Here is a 17854-nt window from a genome sequence, read left to right on the forward strand (position 1 = left end):
GCAGATGAGAACACTGAGGTTAAGACTTTTGCCACACAGCTGGTAATATGCAGGACCGGCACCAACCCCACTCTTGTCCGTCCGCACACGGAGCTCCTGCCCTTTGACCTGCAATGCATCTCAAGGCAAAGGAGGACACACACCGGCCATCTTTTGAGACCATTTGAGGAAAATTCTTCAGTTAGAATCCTTCCCTCGTGTCATGAAGAAAATGGGTCATTGCACGGCAGGGCAGCCTCGAGAGAGGGGTGTGGTTGGGGGTGTCACTCTGCCCCACAAGCCACAACTGGGACCGGCTTTCATTCCGGATAGAAGAGCCATCTCTCGGGCTTCTTCCCTCTTTGGGGACCAGGAAGGGGTGGGGCTTGCTCAAGGACCCACATGGCGAGAGGTAGAACCACAGCTGGTATTGGGTCTCCTGACTCAGAACCCCACTCTCTCCCCTACCTCCCTGAGGACCTGGGTCTGGTCCCCTACCTCCTTGTGGACCCCTGAGCCTCATGTGGTCAGCCTACTACCTCTTCCACGGGCAGTTCTCGTAAATATTTGCAGCCAGCTTGAGCTTTTCCCTGCAGGGAGTCAGCAAAGGGCAGGGCTTCAGAGGGCTTGCTCTAAAGCCAGAAAGATCAGGGCTCCAACTCAGGTTCCATCATGCAAGGAGTAGCTCAGTGCTGCCAGTGAGGGAACTGAAGGAGAAGAAACTGAAGATACTAAGGTCAGTGTAGGAGTCAGGCCAGCCTTTCAGTGCCATTTGCTGGCTGTGTGCCTTTGCGCAGGCTGTCTGACGCCTCCACCTCAGTTGTCTCATTGGTGAAATGGCCCTCCTGCCACCTCTTTCCTCGGGCAAACCGATAACACGTGTAGGAGGCCCAGCGAAGAGTCTGTTAAATGGAGCTTTCCTCCCTGCTCTCTGCATTACTGGGTGGTGGCAGCTTAGAAACCAATATCATCATCTGCACACCCCCGACTCTTGGGTTCTAGTGATGAATGTGACCCACAGCAGGCCACCCGTCTCTCCTTGCTGCACTCGTCCTCAGTTAAAGTGGGCAGGACACTGCCGCCTTCTCCCCACATGGATGTCCAAGACCCTTCTCTCTTCACATGGCTCCTGGTGGATAGAAGGACAGACTGGAGAGCCATGAGGCAGCTCTGGTCTGCCAGGGAGCCCCGGATTCCCAGGGTTGAGTGTATTATGAGCCTTAAAATGCCAGTACAGGGGCTTGGAGCATTGATCCCACTCTAACCACTCGGAGGGACAGCTGTGCTCACGGCACAGCAGAGAGGCTCTCAAAGCTGCATTCAATTCAAGGAACTTACCTCTGCAGTTAATCTGTGCCAGGTGGGAGGGAAGGCCCTGAGGCCCTGGAGCTGGAGTCCCGGATGAGGGCAAGCAGGTGAACCACTCATTCCAGGACCGGAAGTCAGGGCAGTGACCAGGCAGGCAACCCAGGAGCTGCGAGAGCAGAGAGCAGGGGCGCCTAACCCTTTTAGAAAACCTTCCCAGAGGGGGTGGCACTGAAGCTGAGAGCTGAGGGGGTCAGTGCACTTCACCAGGTGCACTGAGGGGTGGGGAGGAGGCCACAACGGGAAAGGGCAGGGAGGAATATCCCCGGGAGAGCTGCACCTTCCAGGAATCGGTGTGCGTCCCTGGATCAGAGGTAAATGGACTTGTTTGTCTCCTTGTCTGTTTTCATGATTAATGTGGTGGGATTTCCAGTGCAGACCGTGCATGAAGTAGACAGAACTTTCCAGAGAGATTCTGTAGGGCTGTGGGCATAACAACCTGGCTTCACCAAAGGTGGCAAGGTGGGCCTTAGCGGGGAGGGCCCTTCTGCCTGCCTCTCCATGGAGTCCAGCCAAGCCTCGGCCCCTGAGGCCCGAGTGAGTGCCTTCAGACAAATATCTTCTCCCAATGCGGGGTCCTTGGCCAGGAGACTGCTGTCCACTGGTCAGGCCAGACAGAGCAAGGCTTTGCCCTGGGCGCAGCAGAGGTGAAAGCTCAGGGAGCTGCCCAATCTCACTGCAGGCCAGTGCAGGGGACCTGTCTGGGGCCTCTGGAAGCTAGTGCACTCAGAGAGGACTCACTTCTTTCTTTTTTTATTAATTTATTTTCCAATTCCAGTTAACATACAACGTTGTATTAGTTTCAGGTGTACAACATAGTGATTAGACACTTATATAACTTACAAAGTGGTCACCTCTATAGGTCTAGTACCCATCCAACACCACACATAGTTATGGCAATTTATTGACTATATTCCCTATGCTATACTTTACATTTTCGTGATTATTTTTATCACTGACATTTGTACTTCTTAATCCCTTTCACCTTTAACACCCAACCCCCCCTCCCATCTGGCGACCATCAACTTGTTCTTTGTGTCAATGAATTTGTTTTGTTTCTTCATTTGTGTTTTAGCTTTCCCATACGGTATTTGTCATACGGTATTTGTCTTCCTCTGTCTGACTTATTTCATTTAACCTAATAACCTCTAGGTTTATCCATGTTGTTGCAAATGGTAAGATTTCACTCATTTTTATGGCTGAGTAATATGCCATTGTATGTGTGTACCACATCTTCTTTATCCACTCATCTATCCATGTACACTTAGTGGCTTTCCTATCTTGACATTGTAAATAAAGATGCAATGAACATAGGGATGCATATATCTTTTCAAAGTAGTATTTATCCAAATACTGGGTTATATGATAGTTCTATTTTTAATTTTTTGAGGAACCTCCATACTGTTTTCCACAATGGCTGCACCATTTGCAATTCCACCAACAGCGTGTGATGGTTCCATTTTCTCCACTTCCTTTCCAACACTGTTGTTTGTTGATTTTTTGATGATAGCCATTCCGATGGTTGTGGGTGACATCTCATTGTGGTTATAATTTGCATTTCCCTGATGATTAATGACAGTGAGCAGCTTTTTATATGTCTATTGGCCATTTATATGTGCTCTTTGGAAAATGTCTATCATGCTCATTTTTTCTTTGAATTGTTTGTTTAGGTGTTGAGTTCTGTAAGTTCTTTATATATTTTGGATATTAACCCCTTTATCAGATATATCATTGACAAATATCTTCTCCCAATAAATAGGTTGTCTTTATTTTGTGTTTATGGTTTCCTTTGCTGTGCAAAAACTTTTTAATTTGATGTAGTTCCATGTTTATTTTTGTCTTTAATTTTGCCTCGGGAGACATATTCCCCAAAAATATTGCTAAGAGCTATGTCAAATACTGCCTAGGAATTTTGTGTTTTCAGGTCTTACATTTAAACCTTTAATCCAGTTTAATTTATTTTTTTTTATGGTGTAAGAAAGTGTTTTAGTTTCATTTTCTTGCATGTATCTGTCCAGTTTTCCCAACACCATTTACTGAAGAGACTTTTTATTTACCCCATTGTATAATCTTGCCTCCTTTGTCATTGATTAATTTACCATACAGGCATGGGTTTATTTCTGAGCTTTCTATTTTGTTCATTGATCTGTGTCAGTTTTTATGGCAGTACCATGCTGTTTTGATTATTATAGCTTTGTAATATAGTTTGATAGTAGGTAGTGTGACACCTTCAACTTTGTCTTCTTTCTCAAGATTGCTTTGGTGATTCTGGATTCTTTGTGGTTCCATATAAATTTTAGGATTATTTGTTCTAGTTCTTTGAAAAATGCTATTGCTATTTGATAGGGATTGCATTGAATCTGTAGATTGCTTTGGGTAATATTAATGATGGACATTTAATGATGTTAATTCTTCCTATCCATAAGCACAATATAGCCTTCCATTTATTTGTGTCTTCACTTTTTTTCTTCAATATCTTATAGTTTTCCAAGTGCAGGTCTTTTACCTCCTTGGTAAAATTTATTTCTAAGTATGTTATTCTTTTTGATGCAGTGTAAATGGGATTGCCTTCTTAATTTCTTTTTTTTTGTTATTCATTAGTTCAATATTGTTACATAAAAATGCAACTGATTTCTGAATATTAATTTTGTATCTTGCTTCTTTACTTAATTCATTTATTAGTTATAATCATTTTTTGGTGGTATCTTTAGGGTTCTCTCTATATAGTATCATGTAATCTGTAAATAATTACAGTTTTACTTCTTCTTTTCTAATTTGGATGCCTTTTATTTATTTATTTCTTGGTCTGATTCCTGTGGCTAGGACTTTTAATAGTATGTTGAGTAAAAGTGGTGAAAGTGGACATCCTTGTCTTATTCCTGATCTTAAAGAAAAAGTTTTCAGCTTTTCACCTTTGAGTATGATGTTAGCTATGGGTATGTCTTATATGACCTTTATTATATGAAGGTATGTTTCTCTATCCAGACTTCACTGAAAGTTTTTATAGTGAATGTGTGTTGTCAAATGGATTTTGTCAAATGTTTTTTCTATACCTATTGATATGATATATGATTTTTATCCTTCATGTTGTTTATGTGGTATACCATGTTAATTGATTTGTGGATATTAAACCAACTTTGCATCCCAGGAATAAATCCCACTTGATTGTGATGTATGATTTTTTTTAATGTATTGCTGAATTTGGTTTGCAAATATTTTGTCAAGGATTTTTGCCTCTATGTTCTTCAGGAATATCGGCCTATAATTTTTTTTCTTTTATGTTTTTATCTGGTTTAGGTATCAAGGTAATGCTGGCCTCGTAAAATTAATTTGGGAGCCTTTCCTTGAGAGGGCTCATTTCTGATAACCTGGTTGAGGCAGGTCGGTATTTAGCGTAAATGTGACCTCATTTGCAGCCACAGTTTAAGACAAGTGGGTTGTTTGGTTTCAGTAATGAGGCTATATCACCTAGATAATGGTCCTTCTATTTTTATTTTTTATTTTTTTTAAAAAGGTAAGCTTTGCAATCATGTACAACTGATCTACAGATTAAAGAGATTTACATTTCTGGAATATGGAAAGTATACATAAACCATTTTTACAAAAAGACTGAAAATGTGTGCATGAAAAACTATACTCTTGCATTGTAAATGCTTTTCAAAGCCATAAAAGTAAAGATTCTTGAAGAATAGCTACTTTATCTTTCACTAATCACACATTTGTCCCAAGATAAGAAAATTGCCTGGAAAATGCTCATGTTTATTGGACATAGGAGAGAAGAGCTTCTATAAATCCAAGAGAAAGTACCGTGGCTGGTTGAGTTAATGATTTCCCCTTTGGGGAAATTATCTTTCAGAAGGCCTGCTCTTAAATCGCCTGGTTTCCGTACGTCTCAGCATCATTTCTGCCAGATATGCTTCGGTTTGGGTACAGGAAAGCACGTGAGCTGAGGGGATTAAAGAGGATGAAAGGGTTGGGGAGAAAGTAGCAACCAAGCTTTGGGCAAGGGTCCTGGTTTCTGAACACCATAGGGTTCACTTCGGTGGTGGCATTAGGGGCCGCCCAACTGCCCAGAAGAGAGCCTGAAGCTGGGTGAAAGGGGAGGCCACAGGGTTTAAAGTAATGGTACCTAGCACTAGAGGCTTACAGGGGAGCTAAGGCACTCACACAGGCATCAGAGAACCCTGAAGAAGAGAAATGACCCCTTCGCAACATGTGGGCAGCCAGGATTGGGGTGCAGTGTCTAGGCATGGAGGCAGGACAGAACTTGGATCTCTGGGGCCCTAGAGAAGCAGTGTGCAGCCCTAAACTTAGCCCAGTAGACTGGCAGTAACACCTTCAATTCCGAGGGGCAGGACTGAGCAGGAGAATTCACAAGAAATGCAACAAGAAGCAAGTCAAGCCAGAGCAGGGTGCCAGGGGAGTTCCCTGAGCCCCAGAGTCTGCACACAGCACCTCTCATGAAGCATCCTTGTCATTCACCCCCAGACATTTGGTGAGAACCCACTAGATTCCAGGCATTGTACCAGGCAGTGGACATTTAAAACCAAATAAAACAGACACAGTCCCTGTGCTTGTGGGACGTCTGATGGGCGCAGGAAGTGGGTGGGTGGAGAGTTGTAGACAGACAAACAAGAATTGTTAGAAACCAGCATGGTACCATGAATGATGGGAGATGATGCTCTGAGAAGGCGGGGAGGGCACTAAGTGACCTAGACTGACTCTAAGTCAGCACTCAGTTTTATTTATATGACTAGAGGCCCGGTGCAGAAATTCGTGCACGGGTCCCTCAGCCCAGCCTGTACCCTCGCCAATATGGGACCCCTCAAGGGATGTCCGACTGCCCGTTTAGGCCTGATTCGGGCCTAAACGGGCAGTCGGACATCCCTCTCACAATAGGACTGCTGGCTCCCAACTGCTTGCCTGCCTGCCTTCCTGATTGCCCCTAACCGCTTCTGCCTGCCAGCCTGATCACCCCCTAACCACTCTGCTGCCAGCCTGTTTGCCCCCAACTTCCCTCCTCTGCTGACCTGGTCACCCCTAACTGCCCTCTCCTGCAGGGTTGATCACCTCCAACTACCCTCCCTTGCAGGCTTGGTCCCTCTCAACTGCCCTCCCTTGCAGGCCGGGTGCCTCCCAACTGCCCTCTCCTGCTGGCCATCTTGTGGTGGCCATTTTGTGTCCACATGGGGGCAGGATCTTTGACCACATGGGGGCAGCGATATTGTGTGTTGCAGTGATGATCAATCTGCATAGTACTCTTTTATTAGATAGGATAGAGGCCTGGTACAGGAGTGGGGGCCAGCTGGTTTGCCCTGAAGGGCGTCTGGGATCAGGTGGGGGTTCCCTTGGGGTGTGGGGTGGCCTGAGCGAGGGCCCTGTGGTGGTTTGCAGGCCAGCCACGCCCCCTGGCAACCCAAGCAGAGGACCTGGTATCTGGAATTTATTTTCCTTCTACAATTGAAACTTTGTAGCCTGAAGCGGAGCCAAGCCTAGGGCTCCCTCCGAGGCCTGCAGCCATTTGTGTTGGGGTTATAATAGAAACTGTTGCCTTAAGCGGGTGGGCCCAGCCAGGGTGTGCGGAAAGCTTTGCTTCTCCTGTTGCCGGCGGCAACCCTGGCCTGCTCTCTCAAGCACAGCCCAGGAGAGAGGAATAGAACTCAGGAGCGGGTCCTGAAGGGAGCTCCCCACCTGTCTCACCCCTTGGAGCCCCAGAGCTTTATGATGGTCAGGTCCGGAGAGGTGGCCCCACAAGCTGAGCCCCTTTCTCCCCTCCATGATCCCTAGAGGGAACTTTCCCTCCAGTTCAAGGAGGAACAGCCACAGGAGGAAAGAGGGGTGACTGAGCCCTCCTGATGGGCTGAGACAGAGACATGGCTTACTGTACATTAGATAAGCACAGTGCTTTGTACAGTCAACTCCTGTGCTGCCCCTGGAAACTTCCCAACCTGCCTCTCTAAGCAAAGGGAGAGCATTGTGGGCATCTCGCTTCGGGTCCAGTCTCTGTTATGATCCGGGTTGGAATGGTTGGCATCTTGACCTTCCTGCAGGCAGGGCAGGGCCTGAGCACCGGCCAGAGGGACAGCCTTGAGGCTTAACCTCTGAGCACAAGAATGTCTGCCCTCCTCCTCCTCTGTTGTAGTTCATTGAGATAGCTCCTTTCAGTGGGAATTGAAAAGTAGTGAAATGCTCTTGTGGACATAAAATATAGTCAATGGAAAAGGGTCAGGAATAAAGGGAGAGAAGACTCCTTACATTTGTACATTGAGTTCAGAGAGTTGGTGTTTTGGTTCTTTTTAAGTTGTGCCCGTGTGTAATTGTGTGTAATTGGAGAAGACAAAATCACATGGTTTACTCCTCAAAAATAATGTGCCTACAATGTGTTGGGCACAGGGTTTAGTGGCTTGCATTTTTTATCGGACATAAACCCTATCCGCAGCTCTGAAATAGGTGACAGTATCACCAGTGTGTGCATGAGTACTCTCAGATGGAGAAGGAAATGACTGGCCCACAGTGCATGGTAGCAAGTAGCATCACTGGGTTCACAGCTGGGTCTGACGCATAGCCTGAGTTCCTCCCTTTGGGGCAGTTAGTTAATATCCCCATTCTGCAGATGAAGAAACCAAGGCTCAGAAAGGTTATGCAACATGCCCAAGGTTACTCAGCGGGAAGGGCAGGACCAGCTATTTATGGGTCTCAATGCAAAATAAAAGTGGGGAGCTCCTTGTTTTAAAAGTATTAAGAATTTTAAGGCAGTGACAGCAGAGCATAGACCAACCATGGAGCCCTTCTGAGCATGAAGCTAGTCTTGGAGCAGGATTGGATGCCCAGCCTCTGAATCTTCACCTCCTCCTAAGTCCTACCTCACAGTGGCACACAGCAGTTTTGAAAATGTGAAGAGAAAATCTGGAATAATGTAAGAACAGTACAAAAATAATCATAGTAGTAGTAACAACAGGTCTCTGTTCCTGGTGCTTTGCATATTTTTTCTCCAATTCCCAAAGCAACAGTGCAAGGTAGATTTGTATTCATTCTTCAGATGAGAAAATAAGACCAGAGAGGTCCGGTGATTTACCCAAGGCCACACAACCAAGAAGAAGTAGAGCCAGGGTTCACACCTGAGTCTGTCCAGCTGCAGACCTAACACTCCTTAATGTAATTAAATTGAAGCTAATGCCCCTTTGTGTGGCCCTGTCAGAGGTGACCCTCTGCATGGATGGATCAGGGGGTGGCTAATCAGGAGTGTTCTGATGTTCTGCGAATGAATACCAGGCCTAACCCAGCTGCCAGGTGACCTTTCCAAAACACATTCTGGAGACCTCATGCTCTCACTAAACACCCATTTATGGCTCTTCCCTGGCCCGAAGATGAAATCCAAACCTCTTAGCTAGCATTCTTCACCTGACCTCTGCTTACCTCTCCAGCCCATCTCTCCTTCCTCAGGCGCCTCCAATCCAGATGCACTGGCTGGCCAGAGGAGATAAGAGTGCTTACTGCTGAGCAAAGGTAGCTCGTTAGCTTCTCCCGGTAGGAAAGGAAGTCTCTTGATACCCAAGTCAAAGTCACAAATCTCTTGGAGAAAGTCTTGAAGGGTGCCAGATAGTTGATGCCGGCTGAGATTGGTTAGACTGTCTGCTGCCCGAACAATCGGTATTCGGGGAGTCCCCCTTCCCATCCCTCCTACTCCCCAGCATCCCACATCCAGCCACTCACCTTGTAGGAATCCAGCAATTTCCTAAAATCCTGATGCTTCTTCAGCTGCTGAAAGCTGAGATCAGGAAGAGCTGGAGGCCCCAGAATGGGCACAGTTAGGGAGAGAAGAATGTTTTGACACACTTGTGTCTTTCTCTTTCATGCAGAATTGGAAGAATGGGCCTGAATGTCCTGGATTATAAGAGCCCCCAAAGCCTATGCCTTCCAGAAGCCTCAGATTAGCTTATTTCCTCCTCCAGGCATATAATATGAGAATTCCAAGTGGTTAACATTCTCCTAATAAGAAAACACATGTTCCCCAAATTTAATGGGAGTTAGAGTAAAATCACCATGTGTCTAAATCCTTAATCCACAGGGAAGGATTTTAATGCCTGAAGGCATTCCAATGTTAGCTTTTTCGGGAACACTTACAGTGTAATTGAACCTTATTATTAAAACAATAGGTGGTCTGCCTCCTTTCTCTTCACCGAAGAAAAAAAAATTGAACCACTTCATAAACTAGTCTCTAGGCCCTTTATACACTGAAAAGATTTTGTTTCCAAGCAGGACAGCTTAGAGAAGTTTGGGAAGCTTGTGAACCAAGGAATGGAATGCCCCTATCATGGGCTTCAAGAGGAGGATCTCTGCGTTGGACCCTTAGCCTTAAGTGCTCACAGCAAGCCCACAAGGAGGTGTAATTGTGTCACATCTACAGATGAGGCAATGGAGGCCTAGAGATGACAACTGCTTTGCAATGGTCACATGACCTGCATTTGGGGGAGTTGAGATTCAAGGCCAGATATCTCCAGGCTTCAGTGCCAAAGCAGCCACACGGCCCCCACAAACTGCTCTCAGGGTCAAGCAGTGATGAAACAGGCAACCCTTCTTGATCCCTTGCCAACCTCAGAGGTTAATCACCTTTTTCGTTCTTATTATCAATATAAATTGAATGTTCAAAAACGAATGTGTGAACATTGCCATTGTTCTCATTTCTGGCAAATCCTCAGAATTATGGAGGAGTTATTTTAAAGGAGTTGTGTGGCCTTGGGCAAAGGCACGCCAACTTTCAGCCATGGTTTTGACATCTGTGCAATTAAGATAACACCCACTCACTGGTTGCTGGGCAGATTAAGTGAAAAAATAGTAAAAGAGCTTAGCACCTTGTCAGTGCTTAATAATTGTAGGTCCTCTTATTTCCTGCAATAAATATTATTGAATAAATGGTATTTGAACAATAATATATCTATTGAATATGTCCCCTGTGTTTGGTGCTGAAATGACTCTGTATCTAATTCCCCACAACCTGGGTGGTAGGTACTACTTTTACAGAAGAGGAAACTGAGGGTCAATGAGGTTGCACAGGAAGTGGGACGACTGGGATTTGAACCCACACACGCTGAATTTAGAGGGCATATTTTAACTATCATGATATCCAACCCTTCAGGAACTAAGCATGGATAGGCATTTCATGTGGCCAAGGCTGACCTTGATGACTTGCTTTTGTTTTTCTAATCCCCATCCAACTCCTTCTTGGGAAATGAATGGTGTTTGTGTGAGAGCCCCACTCTCTTAAGGATACTACACTCAGAAAGCTTCATCAAGTGCTTGCAGTTTTGCCTGCTCTTCATACACCCTCAAAAGCAAGCCTCATGAGGTCACCAGAGCAAGTGGCAGATGTGATGCTCCTAAAAACCCTTTTTGTGCCTGATTTCTCCCCAGAGAGGGCCTTGCTCCTCTGGCTACAGGGTGACAAGAGGAATAAAAACTCAGCTAAGACGGCCTCCACTGATTTTCCTTCATTATTAATTTGCTTCATTATTTGCACCTCTTCCAGAAAAGATTGGAGGTAGAATTTCTCATCAGAGATAACCACCAAAATATCTAGATGAGAAAAAAAATATATCATGCTATCTTACCCTGCTCAGTGCCCACAGAATAAAGAGGATATCAAGGTTTCCTGGTCTTCTCCAACAGAAGAGGCTTCCAGAAGGAGGCGCTGTGGGACACCTCTGATACATGGTGTAGGGCGCACACCAAGGTCCTGTGCACAGAAACACTTTCTCCATTTTTTTATCTGCACCTGTAAAGGAAGGGAGGACCCAAGGAAAGAGGAGGGAGGGAGGGAAGGAAAAGAGACCTCCTCTTCGTTGTCATTCCTTGTTATTAGGAAGCAGATTCTTCCACATCAATTCTGAACCAATTGCCCCGCTGAGAACAAAGAGAACCAAGCATGTCATGGCTGCCTTTGGGATGGCTGGCTCTGTAGGACTGAGGGCAGGGGCTGCGCACAGGCCATGGGTTCTGTCTATGGTTCAAGAAGGGCTGTCATGGCAACAGTCAATGTCAGGTGTCTGGGGCTCCCCAGATTCACATGGCTAATATTTCCTGTGCTCTGAGCTAGATGTGGAAGGATAAAAAATAAACATCACAAAGCCTGACTTTATTTTTTTATTTATTTATTATATTTTTATCTTTTTAATTTCTTTATTGATTAAGGTATCACATATTTGTCCTCATCCCCTCCCCCCCCATTCCCATCCCACACCCCTCCCCAAAGCCTGACTTTAAAGAGTTCCCAGTTACTGGGAGAAGCAGGCACACAAATGGATATCCTATAGCAGTGGTCAGCAAACTCATTAGTCAACGGAGCCAAATATCAACAGTACAACGATTGAAATTTCTTTTGAGAGCCAAATTTTTTAAACTTAAACTATATAGGTAGGTACATTGCTATTAACTTAATTAGGGTACTCCTAAGCTGGCCTTTGCTAAAAACATCCTCAATCTGATTGAGGTACACTCAAGGGGCCAAAGAGCCGCATGTGGCTCGCGAGCCGCGGTTTGCCGACCACTGTCCTATAGGATCCATTAACACTTTCTACCACTATCTAGGGAGCACCTACTCTGTGCCAGGTATTGTGCAGCATGACAGGGATTCAGAGCGACCATGAAGCTTGGAGTCTAATGTCGGTCTACTGTTTAGGATGCTGTGAGAGCACAGGGGAGAGTTTCTACCCAGACTTAGGAAAACCCTGAAAAATGGTGTGGAGATGCCAAGACAGAAGGGGCTAGAAAGGGAGCTCCGTGCAGAAGGAAGAGCATGATCACATGCATGGTAGCATGAAACATTTTATACGTAGGACACTACAAGGCTGGGTGTGTGTGTGTCCACCCTTCAGTGGTTGGTCCTTAAGATTGAACTTGGAGCCCCTGGAGCACGGGCTATAGCAGCTCCATAGGAAGGTGATAGGCCAGTCCAGGCACAGCTCCTGGAGGCTATGAGGAAAAACATGTAACTGAGTACAACCTCTTTTACATATAGTCGCCCTCATCCACATGTCCTCCCATGGCAAGTTCCCTGGAGATGAATCTCACGCCCCTGGTGTGCAGTCCCTGCTCATGGCGTGCTCTGATAAACCCTTTAAAGAGCAGCTTGTTCAATTGGGGGGGGAGGGGGAGGGAGCAGGGGAACATCTGTAATACTTTCAATGATAAAGATACATTTAAAAAAAAAGAGCAGCTGGTTAATGTGGGGGTTCAGAGATAGACCAAGATTACACAGTTACTGAGCATGTAGCAAGGATGCCATGCAGGGAGATACGCTCCCCACCGCCCTGTCCCCATGGACCAAACATCTCCTTTCTTCTCTCAAACATCAGTCAGGGCTCTACTGCAGGCCAGGCTCACATTGTCGTACTTGGTCGTCACTCAACTCTGTAGGTCCGTGCAGTGGCCCCTATTTTGCTAATGAGGTGCATGAGGCTTGGTGATCTTCACTAACCTGGTGGTTTAAGGCTACCAGACCAAGATCTCTCTGTCCTGATAGAGTCAAGCCGAGATCATAGCTACGTCTGCTTCACACCTGCTTCTCTGAGGCTCTCCACACGTGCATCCTTGGCATTCAGGCCTCAGCTCAGACGGGAACTCTCTCCATCTAAAGAGGCCCCCTCTACCACCGCGCTTCCTTTCATAGCAGTAATCCTCCCTGCCAGGACAGCCCCAGCTTCTTCTTCATCTGCCTCTCTCCCCCAGCTCCACGAGGCAAGGACCTCTCTGGTCTCCTTTACTGCCCTATCCGTGATGCTCCAAGCAGAGCCTGGGACATGGAAACCCCCAGCAAACGGTTGCTTCATGAACAAAGCCATCTGGCTGGCCCCTACGCCCGGCCCTCTCCACTCTCCTGGTATAGCGCAAGCTGGTGGCCAGTGGCCCCTGGGAGCTTGTGAGGAGCCCCCTGGTGACTGCAGACTGACTTTCTGAGTCCAGGACTTGCTGGGCTTCTCATGGGTCAGGGCAAGCAATTGCATAGATTTTCATTTCTGCTTCAGTAAAAGGACTGTCCAGCAACATTCTATGTGACAAACATTTGAGATTCATAAATGAATAGTTTTCACAACTTATGTTTCTGGATGATTCAGATTCACTCTTCTTTCTACCCTCGAGTCAGCCTTAGGGTTGCAGAGTGTGGGAAGCTCACTGTTGTCAGCAAGCACTGTTAGCGGTCGCTGGGAATGTTGCTCTGTGTTGGCTCTGACTTTCAATTGCTCGTATTGCTGTTTCAGTCAGTTCATGTGTACACGCTCTCTTAGTGTTTATGTTGGTTGATTGCTGTGTTTCGTGTGGTGCCACCTTAATTGTGATTTTATTCCTCTCTAACAACAATTCTTGTCCCCAAATTATTTTTTCCACTAAAAAACAGTGAGGAACATCAGTCCTAGGAAAGTGGGTCACAGTCCCGAGTGTTTGGGAAAGAATCCTTGCACCCCACCTCAGGACCTCGCATTATTCTTAACCCTACCAGACCTGAGGCCCTGACCCTAACTGTCCCCTATACCTGGGCTTCTGAGCATTAAAGAGAAAAAGTCAACATGGTATAGAAAAATGTTAGTTACATGCAAACAAGTGGTTAGAATAAGATGGAACTCGGAGACATTGTAGAAAATAGGTACTAGGAAAAGTACAGAAAATTAGGTAAAGCAGTATAGCGGCAGATTCGGAAATTACCGAAAAATCAGTACAGCGGTCTGGTAGCCTTAAACCACCATTTTTTGTTTGTTTATGACAAGACATGTGCATTCCTAAAAATGGACACACTAGGGAAAATGAGGAAATTGGGTGAGGGGCACAACCCTCAGAAACATCATCAGTGATGCATAAAAGGGAATGAAAGGAAAAACATTAGCACAGTTTTACACGGCTTCCTGGCTGAGAAGCATAGGTGCTACAGTAAACATGGCACTTGACCTTGAAGAGACCTGGCCTTTGCTCGTGGAAGTGGCCGTAGGAAGGGTTGCGGCTTGTGCGTTACTGTGAACGGGTGGAAGGAAGGTGGTCTGAACGGGATGGAAAGTTGTAGCCACAGGTGCAGTGGGTGCAGCTCCTAACAAGGTGGACTGAGGAGCTGGTAGATGTGTGAGGTGTGTACGTGTGCACGTGTTGTACATTCCTAAATGGCTCACTTCAGATGGGCACAGTTTCCTGCCGTCGCCCAGTATTTCTCAGCGAGGCAATTTTGCATAAGCACATGGGAAATTCCTGTCATCCTCGAATTATTCCCTCATATGTTAGTTGTTTTGGAACAAGCTCATATATTAAAAACAAGTGTCCTAGCAGAACTGGCTGTACCTGATTGACTTTCATCCTCCCCTTGTTTGTTCAGACTGGACCAAGAGGATTGAGTACCAGCCTGGCTCGGGGAGTGTGCCCCTGTTCCCCAGCATCCACCTGGAGACGTGCGATGGGGCCGTGTCCTCCATCCAGATCACCACGGAGCTGCAGACCAATTACATTGGGAAGGGATGTGACCGGGAGACCTACTCGGAGAAATCCCTTCAGAAACTGTGTGGTAGGTTTCCCCCTGTGGGGGGTTTCTTTAATTAATTGCTTTTGTATGACATATACAAAGCATATATGATTATATTATGAGAGTATCAGCCCTTCCCACTGCATTGTGACTCCTGGATGAATATTGAGTTTATTTAGTGTGGTTAAAGGGTCAGAAGGCACAGCTTTTGGCATCAGGCACACCTGATCTGACCCCGCCATTTATCCATTGTGTGGGCAAGGGAGGTGACAAAGCCGCTATTCTTTATCAGTAAAAGGGGGATTAATGACACAGTGTGTTCCAGAGGCTTTCCTTCCGCTGTGTTGGTTTATAGAGGCACCTGACAACATGAAGGGTGCTGTCAGTTACCTGGGGAGAGGTTGGCCTCCTCCCCACAGGACCAGCTACATCATTTGCAGGGCCCAGTGCAAATGAAAATGTGGGACCCTTATGCAAAAAATCCTGAAGAATTTTAATAATAAAACCACAAAGCATTCAACCAAGCTGTGGGTTCTGCAGCTGCTCAGGTCGAATGCCGGTAAAGCCCGGCCTGGCTGCCCACATCAGAGAAGAAGGGCTTGGGTGGGGGAGGGGTGGGCAAAGTGAAGGTGTCCAAGTGTGGGGGAGGGGCCTACCTCTGTGAGCGGGGAGATGGTGCCACAGGAAGGAGCAGGCCGGGAACTAGGACAAGGGCTGAGAGAGGGGTGCTACCCAGGACACTTAGCTTTATTGAGCACCTACTTAGTGCAGCCTGCCAGACTCTTCACATGCATCCCTTTATTGACTTCTCTCATCCTCACTGTGAGAAGGGTGTTATTCACCAGCTTTAGAGATGGAACATGTGAGGCCCAGAGAGGAAACATGACTTTTCAAGGTCACACAGATAGAAAGTGACAGAGCCGGAATGGGAAGGTGGGCCTCTCAGAGGGAAAGACTCCTTAGCTCGGAATCTGAGATGCTAGGCCAGGCCTTGGGAGCTAGGATGGGGACCTGTGCAGTCAGCCTGTGGAATGAGAGGATGCTCAGGATGGTGGGAATGGTCCCGTAGACATGGTGAAGGAGACTGTTGGTGTGTTGATGGGCCTCTTTCATCCCCACCCGAATACGTATGTGTTATTTCTTCTTTGTTCTCTTCAAAAACACTCAGGAACTCACTTTGACTCTGAAGCAGTGCTATGGGGAGCTTAGTCTTGCACCAGGCCTGTATTTGGGGCAACTACATTTCCACAAAGGAATGGGGGCTCCTGAGCACAGGCTAGCCTGCCACCCCCTCCTGGGGGTCCCTCCACTACTATCTTTGGAACATTTTCCCCCATCAACATTGTTACACACACACACACACACACACACACACCCACACACACACACCCTTCATCAAAATTGCTGGTTGCCCAAAGAGCCAAGTGAAACTTTTGAAACTGAATGTGAAATAAACCCTGCTTGGGCATCACCATGTTCCATTTATTATGTCACCAGGCCGGCAAGGAAGGCCTGCGGGAACACAGACTTCTCCAGAACGATGTAGCTGAGCAGGGACATTACCACATCCCAAACAGCTCTTGCAAAAATGGATGTAAGGGGCCCGCAACATTCAGAAAACTGCCTCCAGTCCTCTCCCCCACTCTGCGGACAGAGAAGCCACCCCAGACAACATCTTACTTTGAATGAATATCCCATTTCGCTCCCTGTGCACCTAAATGATCACCTAAATTATGAGTCCATTCGACCCCGCGCCACCCTGTGGGTTACAGCCATTTCCTAAACTCCTCCAGGTGGCAAGGCGATGATGGAATCGGCTTGTTAAAGATCAGGTGGGCCCAAGGGCACACACTTGTGATTTGATCTTGAATGCTGCTGGGAGAGATGAGGAGATATGGAGAGTGAGAAGGATTTTCTGTGGGAAGAAACTTGAGCACAAAATTGCATCTGGGGTTAACACAGCTCATTCTCCTGGGCTGCCAACTCGCCTTGCAGGGGGACAGGTTAATTCAGCCAAGAAAGCAGTTTCCCTAAGGTGCACGCAAGATTACCTGGTGCTCAGAGAGACCCTTTGTTGAGAGAAACACGCGTGTCTTTTTGGTGACCTTCCTGATAGTGCCACCCTCCGCGCTGATGGGAACTCTCTGAGTAGCCCTGATGGGCAGGGCCACGCCAGCCCCCCTGTTCCGTGACTGGATCTTGAAGTCCGCTGAGGTGGAGCTCAGGAAAAAGGGCAGAGGCAAATGAGTGGGACTCAGATGCCCATCTGGTGCGAGAATCTCCTTCAGAGGGAGGCAGCTCATCAGGCCCCGTGGTTTCTGCCAGCGAGGGAAATGCAGGCTGGTGGCTCCTCAAGCGGAGCCTGGGTCTCTGACCCCTGCGGGAACCCGAGGTGCTGGAGACAAGCCTCTGTGTGCCTTCGGGGGATGGTAGGCGAGTTTCTTACAGGGTCTCTCCACCAGGGAACTGCCATGGCACCGTTGGCCTCAGCATTCATGCATATTTTATTCTACAAATCTTTATTGACTTTGGGTGGAAACAGGGAGACCAATTAGGATGTTATCGCCACAGTCTGAGAAAGAGATAATGAGTTCGGAACCAGGGCAGTGGCAGTCGGGATGAATTTAAGACAAGAGTTAGGAGGCCAAATCGGCAAGATTTAACGATTCATTGGCTGTCAGGAGTGAGAAAGAAGGCGTCTAAGATGACTCCGGGATGAGCATCTAGCTGGACGAGGGTGCCTCCCAGGAGAGCCAGGAACCCAGGGCAAGAGCAGAGTTAGGGGGCCATGGTGGCAGGCACCTGTGAACCTCCAGGTGTGGTGCCTCGCTCTAGCCTTACCCTCGACCCTCCTGAAGACCTGCTTCCACCTGCCCATCCATCCTCACGGCCCATTTCCTCCTGATGTTCTGCCTTCTTGGCCAGCATGGCTCCTTTATCCCCGCGCCTGGCTTGTTCCCATCCCTAAGGCTCATTCGTGTTTCCTTCTGCTAGGACGCTCTCTCTCCCCCTTCA

At 47.1% G+C, this 17854-nt stretch overlaps 1 protein-coding gene across 1 annotated transcript in view; it reads left to right on the plus strand.

Annotated features, from left to right (window-relative positions):
* The window catches only part of CLSTN2 (calsyntenin 2), a 347351-nt gene that overhangs the window by 251158 nt on the left and 78339 nt on the right, over positions 1–17854 (plus strand). Inside the window, exon 6 of the mRNA XM_054708150.1 lies at positions 14696–14881. Coding sequence (XP_054564125.1) covers positions 14696–14881 — 186 coding nt within the window. The remainder of the gene's footprint in view (positions 1–14695; positions 14882–17854) is intronic.

This window comes from Eptesicus fuscus, chromosome 18 (genome assembly GCF_027574615.1).
Source record: "Eptesicus fuscus isolate TK198812 chromosome 18, DD_ASM_mEF_20220401, whole genome shotgun sequence".
Lineage (NCBI taxonomy): Eukaryota > Metazoa > Chordata > Mammalia > Chiroptera > Vespertilionidae > Eptesicus > Eptesicus fuscus.